We start from the raw sequence: 25,249 nt of genomic DNA, 5'->3' as shown, positions 1-25,249 counted from the left end.
TATAAGGGTTTCTCAAAAGAGGTAAAAGAGTGGACTTTGATGTAGCATTTACATTTTTGTACAGCTGTACCTAAGACCCCTACCCGGTGTGCCAGCTCACGCGTGATTCTGCTTGCATCGAACATCTTTTTAGCGCCATTTATGTTTGAATGTGCTACTTAATTGTTATTCAGTGTAACAAAGCTGCTTCATAAGATTGCTGTAATATATTTGATATGCAACACTTTTGCGCAATTCTGAATCTTTATGCAAGGTGCTAGGATGCAGTGGGCACAGCTTTTTTTCACGACAAGTTCCGTTGTGCTTCATATACAGACTCCTTTTGCACACGTATACACAAGTGTCGTGTATCAATCTGTGCTGTCATGTGAAGCAGTTTAGTCTTATTGCATTGTGACTAAGAGGCACATTCAATTGCATCAGGTGTCTCACACCACACAGCTAATTGAGACTAGATGTGTGAGGACCTCTTCTGGAAATGGGTGCACTTGTTTTTGGCATTGCCTCCCGAGAGTATAGAAGTGTATATTAAAGTGCATTTAGTGGACTACTGCGGTGACGTGCGGTGAGGCAGAGCCTTTCCTGTCATACTAACGTGTAAAGCAGAGGTTTGACTGTATAAAGTATATGAAAAATACAAAGAACATATTAGAAATATCTTCTTTGCATTATTCTTATCATTTTTATAGTCAAAACTCTGGAGGAAAAAATCTGACAGGTGAGGCATAGCATCCCCTACCTATCTTTTCTGCACATCTCTGATCAAAATTCGCCAAATTTCCAGCAGTATATACTGCTGCATCTGTCTATAATGCCCACATGCACCCTTTGGCTCATAAATTGTGTGTAAATCTGGCTCTGGTACTAGCCAGTACCTCCTGAGCCACTTGCTACACCACACGTCTCTGGACTACTGTATATAAGTAGAGATGAGCGGGTTCGGTTCCTCGGAATCCGAACCCGCCCGAACTTCATGTTTTTTTTTACGGGTCCGAGCGACTCGGATCTTCCCGCCTTGCTCGGTTAACCCGAGCGCGCCCGAACGTCATCATGACGCTGTCGGATTCTCGCGAGGCTCGGATTCTATCGCGAGACTCGGATTCTATATAAGGAGCCGCGCGTCGCCGCCATTTTCACTCGTGCATTGAGATTGATAGGGAGAGGACGTGTCTGGCGTCCTCTCCATTAGAATAGAGATAGATTAGATAGAGAGAGAGAGATTGTGCAGAGTCGCAGACAGAGTTAGTTTACCACAGTCAGTGACCAGTGCAGTTGCTAGTTAACTTTTATTTAATATAATATATCCGTTCACTTCTCTCTGCTATATCCGTTCTCTGCCTGGAAAAAAAAACGATACACAGCACAGTCAGTCACACAGTGTGACTCAGTCTGTGTGCACTCAGCTCAGCCCAGTGTGCTGCACAGTCATCAATGTATAAATTAAAAGCTTATAATTAATTGTGGGGGAGACTGGGGAGCACTGCAGGTTGTTAGCAGGAGCCAGGAGTACAATTATATTAATTAACAGTGCACACTTTTGCTGCAGGAGTGGTGACCAGTGCCTGACCACCAGTATAGTATTGTTGTATACTACTAATATCTCTTTAAATATCAACCAGTCTATATTAGCAGCAGACACAGTACAGTGCGGTAGTTCACGGCTGTGGCTACCTCTGTGTCGGCACACGGCAGGCAGTCCGTCCGACCAGAATTGTATTATTTATTATTATATACCTACCACCTAACCGTGGTTTTTTTTTCATTCTTTATACCGTCATAGTGTCATCCTAATTGTTACGAGTATACTACTATCTCTTTATCAACCAGTGTACAGTGCGGTAGTTCACGGCTGTGGCTACCTCTGTGTCGGCACACGGCAGGCAGTCCGTCCGACCAGAATTGTATTATTTATTATTATATACCTACCACCTAACCGTGGTTTTTTTTTCATTCTTTATACCGTCATAGTGTCATCCTAATTGTTACGAGTATACTACTATCTCTTTATCAACCAGTGTACAGTGCGGTAGTTCACGGCTGTGGCTACCTCTGTGTCGGCACACGGCAGGCAGTCCGTCCGACCAGAATTGTAGTATTTATTATTATATACCTACCACCTAACCGTGGTTTTTTTTTTCATTCTTTATACCGTCATAGTGTCATCCTAATTGTTACGAGTATACTACTATCTCTTTATCAACCAGTGTACAGTGCGGTAGTTCACGGCTGTGGCTACCTCTGTGTCGGCACACGGCAGGCAGTCCGTCCGACCAGAATTGTATTATTTATTATTATATACCTACCACCTAACCGTGGTTTTTTTTTTCATTCTTTATACCGTCATAGTGTCATCCTAATTGTTACGAGTATACTACTATCTCTTTATCAACCAGTGTACAGTGCGGTAGTTCACGGCTGTGGCTACCTCTGTGTCGGCACACGGCAGGCAGTCCGTCCGACCAGAATTGTATTATTTATTATTATATACCTACCACCTAACCGTGGTTTTTTTTTTTCATTCTTTATACCGTCATAGTGTCATCCTAATTGTTACGAGTATACTACTATCTCTTTATCAACCAGTGTACAGTGCGGTAGTTCACGGCTGTGGCTACCTCTGTGTCGGCACACGGCAGGCAGTCCGTCCGACCAGAATTGTATTATTTATTATTATATACCTACCACCTAACCGTGGTTTTTTTTTCATTCTTTATACCGTCATAGTGTCATCCTAATTGTTACGAGTATACTACTATCTCTTTATCAACCAGTGTACAGTGCGGTAGTTCACGGCTGTGGCTACCTCTGTGTCGGCACACGGCAGGCAGTCCGTCCGACCAGAATTGTATTATTTATTATTATATACCTACCACCTAACCGTGGTTTTTTTTTCATTCTTTATACCGTCATAGTGTCATCCTAATTGTTACGAGTATACTACTATCTCTTTATCAACCAGTGTACAGTGCGGTAGTTCACGGCTGTGGCTACCTCTGTGTCGGCACACGGCAGGCAGTCCGTCCGACCAGAATTGTATTATTTATTATTATATACCTACCACCTAACCGTGGTTTTTTTTTTCATTCTTTATACCGTCATAGTGTCATCCTAATTGTTACGAGTATACTACTATCTCTTTATCAACCAGTGTACAGTGCGGTAGTTCACGGCTGTGGCTACCTCTGTGTCGGCACACGGCAGGCAGTCCGTCCGACCAGAATTGTATTATTTATTATTATATACCTACCACCTAACCGTGGTTTTTTTTTCATTCTTTATACCGTCATAGTGTCATCCTAATTGTTACGAGTATACTACTATCTCTTTATCAACCAGTGTACAGTGCGGTAGTTCACGGCTGTGGCTACCTCTGTGTCGGCAGTCGGCAGGCAGTCCGTCCATCCATAATTGTATTATTATTATAATATATACCACCTAACCGTGGTTTTTTTATACCACCTAACCGTGGCAGTCCGTCCATAATTGTATACTAGTATCCAATCCATCCATCTCCATTGTTTACCTGAGGTGCCTTTTAGTTCTGCCTATAAAATATGGAGAACAAAAAAGTTGAGGTTCCAAAATTAGGGAAAGATCAAGATCCACTTCCACCTCGTGCTGAAGCTGCTGCCACTAGTCATGGCCGAGACGATGAAATGCCAGCAACGTCGTCTGCCAAGGCCGATGCCCAATGTCATAGTACAGAGCATGTCAAATCCAAAACACCAAATATCAGAAAAAAAAGGACTCCAAAACCTAAAATAAAATTGTCGGAGGAGAAGCGTAAACTTGCCAATATGCCATTTACCACACGGAGTGGCAAGGAACGGCTGAGGCCCTGGCCTATGTTCATGGCTAGTGGTTCAGCTTCACATGAGGATGGAAGCACTCAGCCTCTCGCTAGAAAACTGAAAAGACTCAAGCTGGCAAAAGCACCGCAAAGAACTGTGCGTTCTTTGAAATCCCAAATCCACAAGGAGAGTCCAATTGTGTCGTTTGCGATGCCTGACCTTCCCAACACTGGACGTGAAGAGCATGCGCCTTCCACTATTTGCATGCCCCCTGCAAGTGCTGGAAGGAGCACCCGCAGTCCAGTTCCTGATAGTCAGATTGAAGATGTCAGTGTTGAAGTACACCAGGATGAGGAGGATATGGGTGTTGCTGGCGCTGGGGAGGAAATTGACCAGGAGGATTCTGATGGTGAGGTGGTTTGTTTAAGTCAGGCACCCGGGGAGACACCTGTTGTCCGTGGGAGGAATATGGCCGTTGACATGCCAGGTGAAAATACCAAAAAAATCAGCTCTTCGGTGTGGAGGTATTTCACCACAAATGCGGACAACAGGTGTCAAGCCGTGTGTTCCCTTTGTCAAGCTGTAATAAGTAGGGGTAAGGACGTTAACCACCTCGGAACATCCTCCCTTATACGTCACCTGCAGCGCATTCATAATAAGTCAGTGACAAGTTCAAAAACTTTGGGTGACAGCGGAAGCAGTCCACTGACCAGTAAATCCCTTCCTCTTGTAACCAAGCTCACGCAAACCACCCCACCAACTCCCTCAGTGTCAATTTCCTCCTTCCCCAGGAATGCCAATAGTCCTGCAGGCCATGTCACTGGCAAGTCTGACGAGTCCTCTCCTGCCTGGGATTCCTCCGATGCATCCTTGCGTGTAACGCCTACTGCTGCTGGCGCTGCTGTTGTTGCCGCTGGGAGTCGATGGTCATCCCAGAGGGGAAGTCGTAAGCCCACTTGTACTACTTCCAGTAAGCAATTGACTGTTCAACAGTCCTTTGCGAGGAAGATGAAATATCACAGCAGTCATCCTACTGCAAAGCGGATAACTGAGTCCTTGACAACTATGTTGGTGTTAGACGTGCGTCCGGTATCCGCCGTTAGTTCACAGGGAACTAGACAATTTATTGAGGCAGTGTGCCCCCGTTACCAAATACCATCTAGGTTCCACTTCTCTAGGCAGGCGATACCGAGAATGTACACGGACGTCAGAAAAAGACTCACCAGTGTCCTAAAAAATGCAGTTGTACCCAATGTCCACTTAACCACGGACATGTGGACAAGTGGAGCAGGGCAGGGTCAGGACTATATGACTGTGACAGCCCACTGGGTAGATGTATGGACTCCCGCCGCAAGAACAGCAGCGGCGGCACCAGTAGCAGCATCTCGCAAACGCCAACTCTTTCCTAGGCAGGCTACGCTTTGTATCACCGCTTTCCAGAATACGCACACAGCTGAAAACCTCTTACGGCAACTGAGGAAGATCATCGCGGAATGGCTTACCCCAATTGGACTCTCCTGTGGATTTGTGGCATCGGACAACGCCAGCAATATTGTGTGTGCATTAAATCTGGGCCAATTCCAGCACGTCCCATGTTTTGCACATACCTTGAATTTGGTGGTGCAGAATTTTTTAAAAAACGACAGGGCCGTGCAAGAGATGCTGTCGGTGGCGAGAAGAATTGCGGGACACTTTCGGCGTACAGGCACCACGTACAGAAAACTGGAGCACCACCAAAAACTACTGAACCTGCCCTGCCATCATCTGAAGCAAGAAGTGGTAACGAGGTGGAATTCAACCCTCTATATGCTTCAGAGGTTGGAGGAGCAGCAAAAGGCCATTCAAGCCTATACAATTGAGCACGATATAGTAGGTGGAATGCACCTGTCTCAAGTGCAGTGGAGAATGATTTCAACGTTGTGCAAGGTTCTGATGCCCTTTGAACTTGCCACACGTGAAGTCAGTTCAGACACTGCCAGCCTGAGTCAGGTCATTCCCCTCATCAGGCTTTTGCAGAAGAAGCTGGAGGCATTGAAGGAGGAGCTAACACGGAGCGATTCCGCTAGGCATGTGGGACTTGTGGATGCAGCCCTTAATTCGCTTAACAAGGATTCACGGGTGGTCAATCTGTTGAAATCAGAGCACTACATTTTGGCCACCGTGCTCGATCCTAGATTTAAAGCCTACCTTGGATCTCTCTTTCCGGCAGACACAGGTCTGCTGGGGTTGAAAGACCTGCTGGTGACAAAATTGTCAAGTCAAGCGGAACGCGACCTGTCAACATCTCCTCCTTCACATTCTCCCGCAACTGGGGGTGCGAGGAAAAGGCTCAGAATTCCGAGCCCACCCGCTGGCGGTGATGCAGGGCAGTCTGGAGCGACTGCTGATGCTGACATCTGGTCCGGACTGAAGGACCTGACAACGATTACGGACATGTCGTCTACTGTCACTGCATATGATTCTCTCAACATTGATAGAATGGTGGAGGATTATATGAGTGACCGCATCCAAGTAGGCACGTCACACAGTCCGTACTTATACTGGCAGGAAAAAGAGGCAATTTGGAGGCCCTTGCACAAACTGGCTTTATTCTACCTAAGTTGCCCTCCCACAAGTGTGTACTCCGAAAGAGTGTTTAGTGCCGCCGCTCACCTTGTCAGCAATCGGCGTACGAGGTTACATCCAGAAAATGTGGAGAAGATGATGTTCATTAAAATGAATTATAATCAATTCCTCCGCGGAGACATTGACCAGCAGCAATTGCCTCCACAAAGTACACAGGGAGCTGAGATGGTGGATTCCAGTGGGGACGAATTGATAATCTGTGAGGAGGGGGATGTACACGGTGATATATCGGAGGGTGAAGATGAGGTGGACATCTTGCCTCTGTAGAGCCAGTTTGTGCAAGGAGAGATTAATTGCTTCTTTTTTGGGGGGGGTCCAAACCAACCCGTCATATCAGTCACAGTCGTGTGGCAGACCCTGTCACTGAAATGATGGGTTGGTTAAAGTGTGCATGTCCTGTTTTGTTTATACAACATAAGGGTGGGTGGGAGGGCCCAAGGATAATTCCATCTTGCACCTCTTTTTTCTTTTCTTTTTCTTTGCATCATGTGCTGATTGGGGTGGGTTTTTTGGAAGGGACACCCTGCGTGACACTGCAGTGCCACTCCTAGATGGGCCCGGTGTTTGTGTCGGCCACTAGGGTCGCTAATCTTACTCACACAGTCAGCTACCTCATTGCGCCTCTTTTTTTCTTTGCGTCATGTGCTGTTTGGGGAGGGTTTTTTGGAAGGGCCATCCTGCGTGACACTGCAGTGCCACTCCTAGATGGGCCCGGTGTTTGTGTCGGCCACTAGGGTCGCTAATCTTACTCACACAGCTACCTCATTGCGCCTCTTTTTTTCTTTGCGTCATGTGCTGTTTGGGGAGGGTTTTTTGGAAGGGACATCCTGCGTGACACTGCAGTGCCACTCCTAGATGGGCCCGGTGTTTGTGTCGGCCACTAGGGTCGCTTATCTTACTCACACAGCGACCTCGGTGCAAATTTTAGGACTAAAAATAATATTGTGAGGTGTGAGGTATTCAGAATAGACTGAAAATGAGTGTAAATTATGGTTTTTGAGGTTAATAATACTTTGGGATCAAAATGACCCCCAAATTCTATGATTTAAGCTGTTTTTTAGTGTTTTTTGAAAAAAACACCCGAATCCAAAACACACCCGAATCCGACAAAAAAAATTCGGTGAGGTTTTGCCAAAACGCGTTCGAACCCAAAACACGGCCGCGGAACCGAACCCAAAACCAAAACACAAAACCCGAAAAATTTCAGGCGCTCATCTCTATATATAAGTCCATGCTAGGCCCCTGATCCACTTTCAGGGTCACATTGGACAGCCCTCTAACCTTTGTAAGGGCTGCACATGTACTCTTAATTTTAGTAGGAACTTAAATTCATACCTTTTTAATGTTGGAGAAAACTTTCTGTAATAACATATCAGCAGATGTGTTAAACCTGTGCTACACTGCAAGTGAAGGCTTGGAGGGCTGCCTGTTGCCCACCACTGAAGTGGACTAGGGCTAAATCAGTGTGTTTTGTGGTGTGCAAATGCTGATCATGCCTTTTGAGTTTCTGAAATCTGTCTTCCATAATTATTTTTGTTGTACTACGATAGTTTTATGCTACGTCTGTTGAAGAAGAAGAAGAAAAAAAAGTTCAATACGTTTTGTTACCAGCTTAAGGCATTCTGTTTATTTCAGGATCGTGTCTGGGTCTTGTCAGGCAGGTGCCTTTCCATCTAAAAAGCACTAATGTTCATAACTCTCCAATTGCTCCATTCTTAGAATTTAATTACTTCCATCCTAGCTGGAAAAACACCAGCCATCGTATATTTGGAATAAGATGCAGATGTGACAACATACACCTATCCTCAAATTCTTCCATATAGCCCCATTGATCTTGCCACACACGTTGCTTCTTAGCCAAGAGAAAACACTAATCCTAGAGATGTGTCCTTTTTACATTTTTCTTCAGTCACATCAAATAAGCGACCATTGGCAGGCCAGGTCTAGCGCAACTGCGTCTCATACGCATAAATAAAATGCAAGCAACAAAACTGCATTGCAAGCGTACACAGACCATTGGTGTCTGCGACATTTGTACATCTGTGTGCAACGGAGTCTGAATATGTGTGAAAAGGTCTCCGGTGTGAGCACTACTACTCTTGAAACGTTTTAGTGTCTCACACCACGTGTCTTTACGCCATATGGTGTATGGGGATATATGTACTTAGTACACCATTTACAAACAAAGATGCAAGAATAAGGAAACAATAGCAAAGTACGCAGGCCAGGAATTGTGTCTAGCTTCTCGCGCCACATGGAAGGAAAGGATTGTGTATCAGGACACACTTGCACAACTGAATGATACAAAAGAAGTGAACTGTATCCAGTCTGCACTGATTCAGGAGGTTCTCACTGCACTTTTTGTAGGTGCCAGGTCTATTTTCACTGACCAGGATATAGAGATATAGATATATATAGAGAGAGATCTCTATCAGCACTCGGTGAACGAACAAAAAAGTGGGGGAGCAAGGTCAAAAAAGGGTTAATATTAACACTCACTTTTTCCCAGGTAATGAAGAAAAGAGATGCCATTACTCACTTTTGGAGAATAAAAATTATTTAATCTTCATAAAGATTCCATTGCATATAGACCGACAGCTGTCAGTCTGTATGCAATGGAATCTTTATTGTTATCCTTTATTTATATGGCGCCACAGGGGTTCCGCAGCGCCCAATTACAGAGTACATAAACAAATAATCAAGCAGGAAAACAGCAACTTACAGTTGATGACAGTATAGGACAAGTACAGGGTAAATAAACATAGCTACATCAGCAGATGACACTGAAATAAGGATCATGTGGCAGAAGACTGGATTTGGTATAGTTGAAGATTATTAAAGTAAGAAAAAGGATAAGCTTTATTAAGATTAAATATTCGTTTTTTAATCTCCAAAATTGAGTGCTGTTATCTCTTTTTTTTCATTACCTGGGAAAAGTGAGTATAAAAACATATTATACAACTCACTTTAACCTTTGTAACTGTATTGCTTTCTTTTTTTTTTTTTTTTCTTATTGTTCTAGCTCTACATATGATACCAAGACCAGGCAAAAGGTGGCAGTAAAAAAGCTGTCGAGGCCGTTTCAGTCGCTAGTATATGCACGACGGACTTATCGGGAGCTGCGTTTGCTCAAGCACATGAAGCATGAAAATGTAAGATACTCCTCTGCCGTGGCACTTGTGATATATATATAATCCCTGCTGCACAAGGGAGTTCAATGTCTTTGTATATGCGCCCATACATTTTACTGTCTGCAATGTATTTAGTATTTACTAGGTTATGCTGTCCAAGGACCTTGGCTGAAGAATAATCAAAAAATAACTAAGGTCATTGAAGCCACAGATAAGTATGAATAAACAGTCTGAAGTCAAAGCAAAGCTTATCTTCAGCAATAATGTAGTAGGAAATCCACCAAATAATACACTTGATGCTAAAAGGATTTTTTTTAAATGAGTGCACTTAAACATAAACTAGTTGATAACAGCATATTAACTGGAAATTAACTGGTGCTATATAAAATCCTGTGGATTAGAAAAAAAAATTAGGGTGGGGGATCTAATGCGAAGTTCTCCCCCATAAATGTCACATGAGTATTTTTAAGGTGTGTACACGTGGTGAGATTCGGGCTACAACCAAATTCATTCTTTGAAACATCAAAATGTGACTGGAAGGAGTTGTCTTGTCTCCTCTCTAATCCTGGACTCCTGGTGATGGGCTAATTAAAATATTCCTTTAGTTTGCCCAGTAAATTCACTTTTGTCATGTAATGTAATTTGTAGGATACCCCTATGGCAGCCTCTCCAAAATTTCAATATTTTTGAATCCAAGTGAGAGAACTCCAAATTCTACTGGATATTCTCTTTAAAAGAAAATATTGTTTTACTGTTAGTTTGTTTCTCTATGTATAGAACTGTGGTAATTTATTGACTGAAGGTAACTCATGCTTGAATATGATGCGCCACTATCTCCCTAATGTATCTTCCTGGTATACACTCTAGTTCCTTTCGTCATCTTGCTGAGGAAATCTGCCTTAGCATAATCTGTTGTCTCTCTGTTGGTCTTCCTAGTAGATTTAGGGGCACTGCGTGTGTGGTGTGCCGTTATGGTAAAAGGAATACAATTTCCTCTTCTAAAGGTCATTCTTAAAGCAGAGCTTGACCCCTTTTGTTAAGGTCCATCATTTTTATAATGGCTAAACTAATTAGACTAATGGTCTAATAAATCAGAATGTGACATAGCTTTATTGTTCCTGCACTATACAAACTGCTCCTAGTGTGAGAGATTATAATTATATTAATCATATTTGAGAATGTGCAAATGTACAGAATGTTTGTCTGAAAAACATCTTTAGAGCCCTGTCTAAAGATGTGTATTGCCTTTTCTAAGTAAGGCAATAATTATATAAAAAAATGGACAGATCTTAATCTAATATCCATTCCACCGAAGATGTATTAGTAAGCAATACTCTGCTGCTAGCGGTTGCTGTGGAAAATAGATGGCCTGAGATAATTGTTTTGGCCACTTTATCCTTCTATAAAATTATATTTAACACTTCATCTAGGGATTTATCTAAATGGTTGAGTATTGATTACAGATAATTTAGTTTTTTTTTTTAAATCCCTATGTAAGATGCTCCAATATATTTTAATATATATCCCTGCATGAGCACACCCAGCCACTTCTAAGAGAAGGATACCTAAATCTAGCATACAAAATACTCTCTAGCAACAGTTAGGAAAATACGCAAGGTTAGTTGAACCTAAATCTATTAAATCCACCAACAAATATAGACAACGCATAAAACAAAATTTCAATCAATTAAAAAAAAAAATGATCTAACATTAACAAGTAATATCTCACAAATACCCTGATAAGCCACAACATTAAAACCACCTGCCTAATATTGTGTAGGTTCCCCTTGTGCTGTCAAAACAACTCTGGACTGAGTAGGACCTCTGAAGGTGTCCTGTGGTATCTACCACCAAGGCATTCGCAGCAGATCCTTTAAGTCCTGTAAGTTGGAAGGTGTTGCCTCCATGGCTCGGACTTATTTTTCCAGCATATCCAACATATGCCTGATTGATTTTTGTAGGAATTTGGAGGCCACTGCCATCAGGGAATACTGTTGCCCTGAAGGGATTAGTTGATCTGCAACAATGGTTAGATAGGTGGTACTTGTCAAAGCAACATCCACATGAATGGCAGGACCCAAGATTTTGTCAGCAGAACATTGCCCAGAGCATCATACTGCCTCCATTAGCTTGCCTTATTCCCATAGGACATCTTGGTGCCATCTTTTCTTCAGGTAAACAGTGTTCATGCACCTGGCTGCCCACATGATGTAAAAGAAAACTTGGTACAGATTTCAGGAAATGAGCCAGTTGCAGTCTGGAGAGTTATAAAGGGTATGTATCTGTAGTGAGCCTGGTAGTAAACACTAGTGACTAGATGCAGTTATGGCAGCAGGATTTATATAATATGCCCAGTGGCGGCACAGTGGATATTGGGGTATCTATGGGTTTTCACACTTGGAGATACTCGGGGACACATCCGTTAAGCCAAACGCTGTAGGAGAAAGATGCAGCAGGGAGCTACACGTGCAGTAGCAGGAATTGCAGGTTGCGTCTTCGGGTGCTAGTGCCCAGCAGCTCTGTAGTAAAGAAGCAGCACAGAATGTTCCATGGTCCAATTCTGCCACTCGCATGCCTACTGCTGGTGACTTACCTGGTGCAGCAGTCAGCTGACAGTGACTTCTAGCTGATCTTGCAGCGTTTCCGCTTGTGAATATCGCAATTGCTCACTCTAGTGCCTAACCCTAGCTTTCCTCTGCTGCAGTCTAACCCCAACTGTCGGCATTCTGAGAATGGCGGAGTTTCACATGTCAACATTTCAGATGTTTCAGGTCTATTTCAAAAATGTTGACATTGTGGTGTTGACATAACTACTGCATCCCATGTAGAACCATGTTAATAACTGAAAATTGGAGCAGTCTACAAAACACAAATTCATAAAAAAATAGCCCAAAAGCATCGAAAGTAGTTGTAAAATGATAGCAGAATGGACATGATTCAGAGCTGTATGCAGTGCTTATTTATGGAGTTGAGTGATTATCATCTGACTGCGCATGCGTCACCGTTGCACTGTGTATGCACCAAGGTACCATAGCTATATGATTGGCAGTCAGAGACTGTTTGGGGGAGGTAACATGGAGTAATAAAAGCAGATGTGTAACAGCGGTTTTCAGGGTGTGCCTACAGCTGCGATCCCATACACCAGGGGTGGGGAACCTTTGGCACTCCTGCTGAACTACACATCCCAGCATGCCCTGCTACAGTTCTGCTATTTGGCCATGCTCAAACTATTTCAAGGCATGCTGGGATGTGTAGTTCAACAACAGCTGGAGGGCCAAAGGTTCCACATCTCTGCAATACACACAAAACATGGAGCCACCGTATCAATTTCAGCAGCCATTCTGGGCGATGGGGTTACTCGGGGATCTGCAACAGAAAGAAAGACGGACAAACATAGAAACACTTAACATGTTAATCCTTTTCCCCTTGTTTAGAGTCTCTCTGCAGCATCGCACCTGTGACAAAACATACCCACAGGCCTCCTCCTGTAACTACAGTGCAGTGTCCTAGACAGTGTATGTAACCCACCCTAGCCTAACTACTACACAATCACACAAGGGCCCTATAACACTAAAATAGCCTTGTGTATACAACAAACGGCTGGGTGTAGTTGTAACACACTAATCAGCAATACTCTACCTAACACAATGCAGAATAATACAGGGAGTGTACAGACAATATGATGGTCAATTAGGAATTATACCAATAGCCTACCTTTCATGGGATTTTGACAGTGGAAATCTGAAGGATGACTGAGGAGTAACACTGGTTACAGGTTCTGGGACTCTATTGTTTTGTTGGAAAAATGGTGCAATTTTTGGCTAGAAAAATAACCGGGCACAACTGATACTGCCTCTCTAGACCTGTACCTTTGTCTACCTAGGATCTAACACCCAGTAGGCAAGAGATTTGGGTCCTGGCGTATTTATCATTCTAGTGTAGTAAGTCTAGTACCCATGACACTATTATGCTGGTAGTGCTGATCAGAACCTGATGTCCTAAAAAACGTGTCCTACCCTACCCTGCATCTGAAAATAATCCTAAATACGAGGTTTTCTGTGCAAGGCAGGCCTAATGCCCGATAAACTAAAATGCCGCCTTTGGGCTTCTACCAGTCTCTGATGGGGGCAAGGGCCTAATGCTCAACTTCAGTAGCTCAGAGACACCAGTAATATGCAACTGCCTAACCAAATCTGCCGAGCTTGGTGAGCTCAACTTCTTTTTGGATTGACTCTTCTCTCCAGTGTTCGGGTCTCTCTTATTCAGGAGGTGGTCTTTCCTTTCTTTCCATTGACTAACTTGTTCCCCAGCATCCCTGCTCTGACTCGATTTGGCTTAAAGAGTACGCCAAATTCCAGTTGCTGCATTTTTAATAGTTGAGCTTGAATCTGTGTAGATTCAAGCTTGCCATAGAACACCAACAGGGGCCTATTTCGAGCAGTGCAGAACTCCTCACGAATCGGTTCTCCAATTTCCGACAGTGCTTCCTCTTAATAGTGTCCTTGTCCCTTGCTGGGCACAGCTCCTTCTGGTCCAGCGTTGAGCACCACACTTCTGTCCTAGCATTGTCAGGATCCCTTGCTAGATGTTGTTTATTCTTTGATTTTTCTCTTTGTTTTTTTATTTCCTTATTTATATCTTGATAAACCGGTTTCTGTGGCTTGTGATATTTATAACCATAACACTCTTTGGCATGTACAGATGTTGCTGTTCCACAGTATTCGTTGTTATCCTTTATAAAAATATGACCTGTATCAACTGCTGTTTACGAGTGTTTTTGTTTATTAAAATGAAAAAAAAACTTTGTCAGTTCACTTTTTAGAACTTGTCTTACACTTCTTTGACCAGTATATACATCCGCTAATAGCCATAAAAGTAACAGTGCATAATCCCAAATATACCCATCCCCATAAATGCAAAAATATTGACACGAGTATATAAATGTTGGCACCAAGATGAACAGATGTAATTCACTTGGGAGGGAACCAAAAGACAGAAATAAAAAAAAAATGTGTGAACGACATGGCAGAACAGACTTCTGTTTATCAGAGATCCAATGAGAAATTGTAGGGTTAACAACTGTAAACTAGAACCAATAAAACGGTTGCATGTTCATTAAAGAATGTTGTCTATGTAATTAGACATGTACCACCCATTGGCTACATTGTAAAGTATATCATTCTGTGAGACCTAGATGTAGATTTACTAAAACTTCTAAAAAGGAAAAGTAGATTTGTATTATAGAATTTAATACATATATGAACACTGGAATCTGATTGTCTGTTATTGGCAACATCTGACCCTTTTTTTTTTTCCTTAGAAGTTTTAGTAAATCAGCATTTTGTGACTCAAAAGCTAGACTAGCACTAGTGAAAACACTACACAGAAGATTGTAGCTTAGATAATAGACACTTATAAATGGTACCATGTGAAATCTCAGCCTATCTATTGTTTCATGTTTGTCAAAGGTTGGAGAAGTATGCATACTTGCCTATGTTTCTGGTCCTAGGGTGTGACGGTGCTTTTCACATCATCACGGCCCCTCAGTGACTCTATTTGCATTGTGTTGTGGCTTTAATTAGAGCACTTTTTAACAATATGGGGTCTTTTTACTAAATTTGTAGAGAGATGAGGTACCAGTTAACCAACTCTTAACTGCCATTTTACATGATGAGTTTGAAAAATAACAGGTGCTGATTAGCTGGTACTTTATCTCTCTCCAAGGTTTAGTAAATGGACCACTCTATCAAAAAAGGTATCTGTTGAGGCATATTTCATCAAAGGGAACAGACTGATTACAAAAAGAAAATAGCTAAAATAGTAAGACATTCTGCCACAAATGTCAAGTATCATTTTATGGTATATGACAAACCATACACCCCAAATTTTGAATTCCCTGTGAGCCTGCAGCAGTAGGATTTTGAAGTGGGTAGAAGCCAACTAGTTGGTGACTTGTAAGACATCAGGTATCACGGTTTAATGCAGGCATTCCCAACCACGGTCCTCAAGGCACACGAACAGTGCAGGTATTAGTGATATCCAAGCTTGAACACAGGTGACTTAATTAGTACCTCAGTTATTTTGATTTAACCATCTGTGCTGCAGCCTGGATATCATTAAAACCTGCACTGTTGGTGTGCCTTGAGGACCGTGGTTGGGAATGCCTGGTTTAATGAGTTAGGGAGCTGAGGGGATGTCATATTTAAAAAGTATCTGGTCAGATTTTCCTTTTTTACTTGAAATATGTACATCAACTATTTATAAGCTTAAGTGTTTAAAACCCAAAAGGACAAAGAACACTTTCCATAAAAGGAATGTGCGTATTAAAAGTACTTTTTGTGTTTGTTTTGCAGGTAATAGGTCTGCTGGATGTATTTACCCCATCTACTTCTGTTGAAACCTTTAATGAAGTGTGAGTATTGGCTCCATCTGTATATGATGCCATGGTGAAAATGAAGAGTTTAGAAAGTTGAAAGAAAGCTCTTAAAACATTGCTATTAATTCTGGAAGTATTGTGAAAAACTAGCTTTGTTCAAATTTAAACAGCACAAGTTCTGACAATAATACTACGGTATTACCTCTTTTTATAATGATTCCCCCTCTCCTATATAACACATCCCTCCCTTACCACCAGGTATTTTCTCTGCAGAAAAGTCCAGTGAAATCTATTACATTAAATGTTGTGGCCTTGATAATGCCAGCCTTACCTTACGGTAGGTCTGCCTTTTTAAAAGCAATTTGTAGTTCTCTACCCCGCCCCTCAAAATTGGTAAGCCAACAAGAACTGTATTTATTACTAATACAATTACATGCAGTGTAGCTTACATTAATAAAAAATACTTGCATCCTACTATTGGAGTCAGATAATCCTACAACTATTAGGGATTGTGGTTAGTGATACTGCAGCAAAGAAAATTGTGACATGCACTATGCTGACAGATGTCTTTGTTCTGAAAACTGCTATATCTACTGAGTCTGTACAGTCCTGAACTGTAAATCTACAAGCCTTACTTAAAGCATAAGCAGTTGTCCCAGTCCATTCAGATCCAGAGAGAAAGTTTTTATTTTTCCTCCAGACTATTGCTTGTCATGAAAATGTTTAGGAGCCTTTTGCACTGTTCAGGACTTGCAGAAACTCCATAAATTTGACGGCGCTAGAGAGTTTGAATGTACTCTGGCAATTCAATACTCTGCAAATGAGATTCTTTCAACCGTGCACCCATAGAGCTTCAAGATGCTTACTTTCATGTTGCAGGCCAGCACATAAAATGTTAATCAGATTCTGGGGTATATGCAATTGCGGTCGAATTCCCGAAATTGTCGAAAAACTGGACTTTTTCAACAACAAAAAAAAATCGACAATGCAATTCAGTACTTTCCGTCAAAAAAAAAACACGGACTTTCCAAATTCGACGTTTTGAAATTCGACATTTGTCAAATTCGACATTCATGCAATGGTACAAATGCGGCAATTCGCCAAAAGTATATTCAATTGAAGTTTGGAAATTCGACAACAGTGCTTTTAGACAGTAAATTCGTCATTTTCAATCCGCCACACTTTGGTGGCGGAATCTAATAAAAAAATGTAAAAACATGTTTTTTTTTGGTGTTTTTTTTATTGGTACAGGTTGAGTATCCCATATCCAAATATTCCGAAATACGTAATATTCCGAAATACGGACTTTTTTGACTGAGAGTGAGATAGTGAAACCTTTGTTTTTTGACGGCTCAATGTACACAAACTTTGTTTAATACACAAAGTTATTAAAAATATTGTATCAAATGACCCTCAGGCTGTGTATAAAGTGTATATGAAACATAAATGAATTGTGTGAATGTAGACACACTTTGTTTAATGCACAAAGTTATAAAAAATATTGGCTAAAATGACCTTCAGGCTGTGTGTATAAGGTGTATATGAAACATTAAATGCATTCTGTGCTCTGACTTGGGTCCCATCGCCATGATATCTCATTATGGTATGCAATTATTCCAAAATACGGAAAAATCCCATATCCAAAATACCTCTGGTCCCAAGCATTTTGGATAAGGGATACTCAACCTGTAATAGCATATCTATTTATATTAGAAGGGATTAGGTACTTGGTTTGTCTATTTTGGAGGCACACGTATTATTTATATATTTTAAAAAATATTATTTATTTATTTTTAAATGGAATGGTAAAAATCAGAAAAAAAATTGCGTGGGGTCCCCCCTCCTAAGCATAACTTTATTTCACACATGTTGACACACACATACTTACCTATGTTCACACGCCGACCTCTGTCCACTTGTCCAAGTAGAATCCACGTGTACCTGTGAATAAAATTATACTCACCTGATCCAGTGTCTGAGCTGTCAGACAGCGCATCGCAAAGCCTCTCCATTATATTCAATGGTGGGAACTTTGCGGACAGCGGTGGGGTCACCCGCGGTCAGCGGCTGACCGCGGGTAACCCCACCGCTGAACGCAAAGTTCCCACCATTGAAACTAATGGAGGGAGCTATGCGATGCGCTGTCTGACAGCAGACGCGCATACAGCCAATCAGGAGAGTGCCACGAAGTAGCGCTTCCTGATTGGCTGAAGGGACCTTCTGTGACAGCAGTCACGGGGGGGTCTCTGCATTCGTGGAAAGGGGTCCCATGTGTAAACATGGGACCCCTTTCAGTCCGTTTGGTCCGGGTGTTCGTTTTTTTTTTTTGCCAAGTACGTGGATTATAATCTGGACACTGGATCAGGTGAGTATAATTTTATTCACAGGTACACGTGGATTCTACTTGGACAAGTGGACAGAGGTCGGCGTGTGAACATAGGTAAGTATGTGTGTGTCGACATGTGTGAAATAAAGTTGTACTTTCAAGGTGTGCGTGTCCTGTTTTTATTTGGGTATTTTTTTCCCAGTAGAACTACAGGTACCAGCGGGCCCGTTTTTCTCCCGCATGCTGGTACTTGTGGTTCTCCAAGTACCAGCTTGCGGGGGAGGCTTGCTGGGACTTGTAGTACTACTGGAAAAAACAATATTCTTTCAATTTTCTCAAGGCTATCAGCCCCCCATCCGCAGCCCTTGGATGGGGGGGACAGCCTCGGGCTTCACCCCTGGCCCTTGGGTGGCTGGGGGGGGGGACCCCTTGATTGAAGGGGTCCCCACTCCCCCAGGGTACCCCGGCCAGGGGTGACTAGTTGGATATTTAATGCCACGGCCGTAGGGCGCTGTATAAAAGTGACCCCCGGCTGTGGCATTATCTGTCCAGCTAGTGGAGCCCGATGCTGGTGTAAAAAATACAGGGGACCCCTACTCTTTTTGTCCCCCGTATTTTTTTGCACCAGGCGCAGAGCCCGGTGCTGGTTTTAAAAATACGGGGGATCCCCTGTCAGTTTTCCCCCGGATTTTTAGAACCAGGACCGGCTCGAAGAGCCCGAGGCTGGTTATGCTTTGGAGGGGGGACCCCACGCAATTTTTTTTCCGTGTTTTTTCACGTTTTTTTAAAAATCTGATCAAAATCCGTCAAATCGGCCGTTTTTCCGACAGCGGGACTGTCTAATCCGTTTATTGAATATGTTGAATTTCGGCACCCACTTGCCGGAATTCGACGGTCGATTTGTGTCGAATTAAAAAACGGGCGAAAAATTGCCGCGATTCGCCGCTAATTGCATATACCCCTCTGAATCCTTGAACAACTCTTCCAATTCAACTATCTGTATTCTGGCCTCCAATAACTTTAACAAAAGTACAGGTGACATTAGTGGTAGAATTAAGAAACCAGGGTTATGATATGGCTGAACTTGGAATAAATCCTCATGAAATGAGAGTCAGAACATGCTGTAAATGGCAAGACAGTAAAACTGGGCATGAACCGGTGAGCTCCTCAGTAGGATAGTGAAACTTAGGGACTGATTCATGTTTGTACGTAAAGCAAAAAAAGCAAGTAACTTTGGGGGTAATTCCAAGTTGATCCCAGCAGGAATTTTTTTAGCAGTTGGGCAAAACCATGTGCACTGCAGGACAGGCAGCTGTAACATGTGCAGAGAGAGTTAGATTTAGGTGGGGTGTGTTCAATCTGCAATCTAAATTGCAGTGTAAAAATAAAGCAGCCAGTATTTACCCTGCACAGAAACAAAATAACCCACCCAAATCTAACTCTCTCTGCACATGTTATATCTGCCTCCCCTGCAGTGCACATGGTTTTGCCCAACTGCTAAAAAATTTCCTGCTGCGATCAACTTGGAATTACCCCCTTTGTGTCTGGAACAAACCATGTTGCCATACAGGGAGAGCAAATGCATTTATATTGTTTCTGTGCATGGTAAATACTGGCTGCTTTTGCATGGAGCACACAAATGTTAGCTTTATTTTTACACTGCAATTAGGTTTCAGTTTGAACATACCCCACACAAATATAAATCTCTATGCACGTTACATCTGTCCCACCTGCAGTGCTTTTATGTTTTACTTACAAACATGAATTATGCCATTGGTTTTCAAAAACAAAGGAAACTTCACATCAATATATTGGAAACGAGGGCCTTTTTGAAAAGCAATTCCCCATTTTTAACAAACTTTAATAAGGAAGTATCTCCAGAATATTCCCAAACAAAAGAACGTTAGTGGCCTTTATAAACCAGCAGAAGCAGACTTTGTTGAATGTAGCAAAACTGATACCTTGGGTGGAAAGAGACTAGTGGTCATTTTCAACATACAGAGTTGCAGGAATGAAGAATGCAGTGGTGAGTTACCTAAGCCAGAGGCTGGTTGTTCCAGAAGAGGGGTTTCTATATCGGCAAGTCTACCAGCTACTGAAAGACAATGATTCCTCACATTGATATTTTGGTTTGCTGGCACAATGTTAAAGTACAAACATTTGGTACTCTGCATAAAATTTCAGGAACAGAAGGAGTAGACAAATGTCCATTCCATGGAAGTTTCCGATAGCTTATGCTTTCATCTGTTTAATCTTAGCTGCTTAGAAAGAGCAAAGAGAAAGCAGAAGTTACAGTACTAGTTCCATTATGTCCATGGCATCTGTGGTTTTCCTTGGCTTGGGAGATATTCCAGGAGTTCTTTTTTTTTTTTAAATTTTTTTTAAAGAATCTACAGTAAATTAGCTTCAGATAAATTCTTCCAAGTAGCAAGAGAGAATTTACCCTTCTGTTTAGTCCTTTTGTGGTCCCATGAAACCTTTATCTATCTGATGGATGCCCCAATGTAACCATTATAGGATATCTCATAAAGATGGATGTTACTGAAGGTAGTGTTGCCGTGGACGATTACATCAGCATTTAAGGGTTCGAATGTTACAAGCACTTTGGTGCAAGGAACACTTTAGAAATATCGCCAAGGATAAAGTGTTTCTAAAAATCGACTTGACTGTACTGGTAAAGGCGGTGTCTACATTCCATGATAACCAGACAATTGTTTTGCCATTTTTTTACCCACATCCGTTGGATAATAAAGAGAAGAAACCGCATTGACTGGATTTAGTGCGAGCGATTACTGTGTATATAAAATGCTGTATATAAATTCTACTAAATGGCTGATGTAATATTTAGGAATGAGCAATACTTGTAATAATCTTGTTTATGGGTGGGTCAGAGTCATGCTGGGTGGAGATAGGTGAACAGGAACCTAAAAGCTGCTTCACTCCAAAGGGCTTAAACGTTGTTGGTGACAAATACAAAATAAGCTTTTGTATTTTAAAATGGGAGTTGTCTATATAATAAAACACTATGGGTAAACCTAGATGCTGTGTACACCCACAGCTTCATGTTTCACTACCGTATTATTTCAAAGTTTTATGAAATACTGAATAAAAATCAAAGTTGAATAATAGACTTACAGTAACTGAAGGGTTTACAGCTGCTATAACCATATTTCCCACCCGTTCTTGAAGAATGTTGCTTCCATGTCTTTCCAAGCGTAGTATGTATAATAAGGCTTGTGCTGGAGAAATGTATTATGTGTATTTATATACTGGGCCATTACGTAACAGACATGCCATGTGACCAGTGTTGTAAAGGGGTGATTTCAGCAGCCTGTGATAATGGAGTGAGAGGTTATACAATCTCGCTGCTAACTGATATCATTGAGCAATGTGTTCTTACCTTCATGGTTATAGGTAAACTCCAATGTAAGGGTTTAGTGCTCAGTTTAACAGTTTATCTTTTAGTCTATCTACAACCTGCTTACAAATACATAAAGGCTGTACAGTACCAAAGGCTCAGTGAGGTAGAAGTAGACTCCAGGGCAGAATATAGTATACACTCACCACCATATTTCCACATTTCATTGTACCTGTAGATCAGTTCTATAGTGAAACAAAATGTACACATCACCTTACTGCATAAACGACAAACAACCTGGGCCCAATAGCAACTTCAAACCGTAGTCATTGCTATAGGTAAGTCACTTATCCCTAAAAGCTTACAATCTAATTACATAGTGAAGGCATGAACAGAATGATCCGTAGCATAAAATAGATTCTAAATGTTTAAAATAGCTGATCACAGTTGAAGGTGCGTTAGGTGCATGGTTGTGCTGTGCAGCAGTATTGGCTTTTTGTCTTGTGTTACTAGATCATTTTATGCTATCTTATTGTATTGTCATAAGTAATGCTGCTTTTTTGTTCTTAGGTATCTTGTAACAAATCTTATGGGAGCAGACCTAAATAACATAGTAAAGTGTCAAAAGTTGACAGATGACCACATCCAATTCCTTATTTATCAGTTACTTCGTGGCCTCAAGGTAATAAGTCATGTGTCATGTTTCTGGTGGTGGTGGTGGTGGTGTTTTTACTCGTCTAGTCTCCCTCTTCGGCAGTGTTGTACTGTTTTGGCAATGATAAGCCTTCTACTATTCCATCATAATTATGCCTCTCTTTGTCACTGTTCTATTTAAGAGCTGATCATGTTTACTAGGAGCAGTGTTGTAGGAGCAGATTCTTAGGTCTGGAGAATAGTTTTTGGAGAGTTTGTTTTTTTACTGTTCTCAGAACTACAGGCCTCCAATTGTGAAACACCCCCTCGCTCGTTGTAAATAAAGATATTTCCTTTGATTTATTAATTGTCCATTTCCTTCAACTTAAAACAATACATTTCCTTTTCTTTTTCTTTTCATTTATTTTTGCAAACCTCCTTTTGTGCTCCAAGTGGCCCTAAAATGTTTTCCATTTCTCCCACCTTATTTATTTGTATCTAGCACCACAAATGTCAATTTTATTTGGTTTATACTCTGGTGCTCTCCATTCCACTGTGTATCTCTGCTCCATGATGTACTTATCTAATGTTGTACACACCTTGCTGCGTGCTGCCTTTTTCATCATCTCTGTCTGTGATAACCTGCAACACAAGATCGGTATTACTTTTTAAACCAATAGACCAGGGATGGGGAACCTTCGGCCCTCCAGCTGTTGTTGAACTACACATCCCAGCATGCCCTGCAACAGTTTTAGCATGGCCAAATAGCAAAACTGTAGCAAGGCATGCTGGTATGTGTAGTTCAGCAACAGCTGGAGGGCCGAAGGTTCCCCATCCCTGCAATAGACCCTTTCTGCTTCTCTAAAATAACAGTTAAGCTGGGTTAACACCTATACAATCCAAGGCCTAGTGCAGACGATTGTGTAGGTGTGTATGTGGTTTGTTGCAGGAGCATTAGCCGATAAATGACTTAAAATGCTCCTGCAATGGTCTGGTATCAGGAGGTCGCATTTTATGTACGGTTTAATGTTTGTAAGCCGTACACATGGAGCTATTTCTAAATGATATACAAGACATATTTTGGATAAGAACAGTTTGGAAATATTGCCATATTTAATGTGACTCCTACCAGTCAGACATTACTGCCAGCACAGTGTTTATTCAGTAGTAACAAATACACCCATTACTCTTATCATGCTTGTATGGCTGTGGGAAGTCACAAGGGTTCCAAACAATATTTAATAATGTGCTTTGTCACTTATTGTAGGTGGGAAAATGATAGGAGACATTATATTGTTTATATGAGTAGATATTTTAAATTTAGAGTTACAGCTGTCTAAAGGTGGGTACACGCTGATAGATATATCTGCAGATCAGATCTATATCTATGCTGTGCATACACACTGCCCGATCCATCGGGGACTGACGTCATGAACTGGGCGGGCGTGTACACACGCCCGCCCAGTTCAGCTGTCAATCACCGCCGGCTGCCGCAGCATGTGTACGGGCGGGGGGCTGGTCACCCATACACACACACACACACACACACACACACACAGCGATGCATCAATATATCGGTAGATATATTGACCGTCGGCTGTGCTGCGGTGCCGACGCCATATGTCTGTGAACGACTGAGTTCACAGACCATATCGCCTGTACACACTGGCCGACTGACCCGCAATATATCGGCCGTTCAATAAAACGGCCGTTATATTGGTCATTGTTAACCACATTGAGATGAAAATGACAATCTCAGTTCTTCATGGTCTCTATTTTCCATTTCTGTCTTTCTTGTATGGCTGGGTGATTTATTATAAGCAGGGTTTGGTTACTAACATTACACGTTTGATGTTTCCTTTCCACAGTATATCCATTCAGCAGGGATCATCCACAGGGTGAGTAACCATTTTTGTTTCTGTCATTAACCACTTTCCTGGCATGGTCGCATCAGATGTGACCATACCAGCAAGTGTATTATCTGACCTAGTCGCACAGGATGCGACCAGTCAGAGTATTTGCGGCGGCACGACAGGACCCCCCAGGCAATAGCAGCCACTTGGGAAGTGTAAATAATTTCCCACCCCCACCGTGTACCTGGGTGGCTGTCCTGGCTTTCAAAATGAAAGCCGCAATGTTTCCGATGTTGTCGACTGATGTTCCGCTGTTTGTTTTTGTTTTTAACTACAATCATTTTGAATAAGGTTAAATACAGATTCTACAACTAATTCACTCATTTAAAAAACCCCGCCACTTTTGGAGCGGTTTTTCGGAAAATAATTAGTCAATTGAGTGGTTGGGGGGGGGTTGTGTTAACTACATAAATACAGCAGTAGTCCTTTTGACAGTACTATCATAGTTTGAAGAAGATGTTTTGTTTTTGGAACCAGTTGCCGATTGCTTAGTGCCACTTGTAATATGGTAACAACATTTTCGTATGGGAACACTTATTTTTTTTTTTAATATATATCGTTTTTTTTTATTGTTTTTTTATTTTAGGACTTGAAACCTAGCAATTTAGCAGTAAATGAAGACTGCGAGCTAAGGGTAAGAATTGCATTTGACATCTATCCATGTATACTGAATAGAACCACAAGCTGAGCCTTTAAAACAAACCTATCTGAAAAAAAAACTTTACAAATGTCTCCCACTATTAATAACCTTCTATTTTCTCCACCTTGCAGATTCTTGATTTTGGTTTGGCACGGCAGACAGATGATGAAATGACTGGATATGTAGCGACCAGATGGTATCGAGCTCCAGAGATCATGTTAAACTGGATGCATTACAACCAAACAGGTAGATGGGTAGGATACACAAGTAATCTGCTGTACCAGAAACAATTATAATTTCATTGCATATTTTTTAATATCACAAAATATGTAGTCTTGTTGAAGGCACATTGGTGAAGTTCTAGCTTAATTTTAAGAAGTATGAAATTCCATGGTGACTTTTTAGATATCTTTATAATGTACAACAATTATTTCTATCTAGGCAGGGAAGTTGTAG

General features: G+C 41.7%; 1 protein-coding gene across 2 annotated transcripts in view; it reads left to right on the top strand.

The window, feature by feature from the left end:
• The window catches only part of MAPK11 (mitogen-activated protein kinase 11), a 72,199-nt gene that overhangs the window by 24,289 nt on the left and 22,661 nt on the right, over nt 1-25,249 (top strand). The window contains exons 2-7 of one of the 2 annotated variants that reach the window (XM_063927158.1): nt 9,439-9,568; nt 15,901-15,959; nt 22,178-22,289; nt 24,109-24,138; nt 24,740-24,787; nt 24,925-25,039. In XM_063927158.1, coding sequence (XP_063783228.1) covers nt 9,439-9,568; nt 15,901-15,959; nt 22,178-22,289; nt 24,109-24,138; nt 24,740-24,787; nt 24,925-25,039 — 494 coding nt within the window. The remainder of the gene's footprint in view (nt 1-9,438; nt 9,569-15,900; nt 15,960-22,177; nt 22,290-24,108; nt 24,139-24,739; nt 24,788-24,924; nt 25,040-25,249) is intronic. The other variant, XM_063927159.1, reaches the window with a different exon arrangement.

This window comes from Pseudophryne corroboree, chromosome 6 (assembly GCF_028390025.1).
Source record: "Pseudophryne corroboree isolate aPseCor3 chromosome 6, aPseCor3.hap2, whole genome shotgun sequence".
In the NCBI taxonomy this organism is placed as follows: Eukaryota; Metazoa; Chordata; class Amphibia; order Anura; family Myobatrachidae; genus Pseudophryne; species Pseudophryne corroboree.
This window is presented reverse-complemented; position numbering and strand designations above follow the sequence as displayed.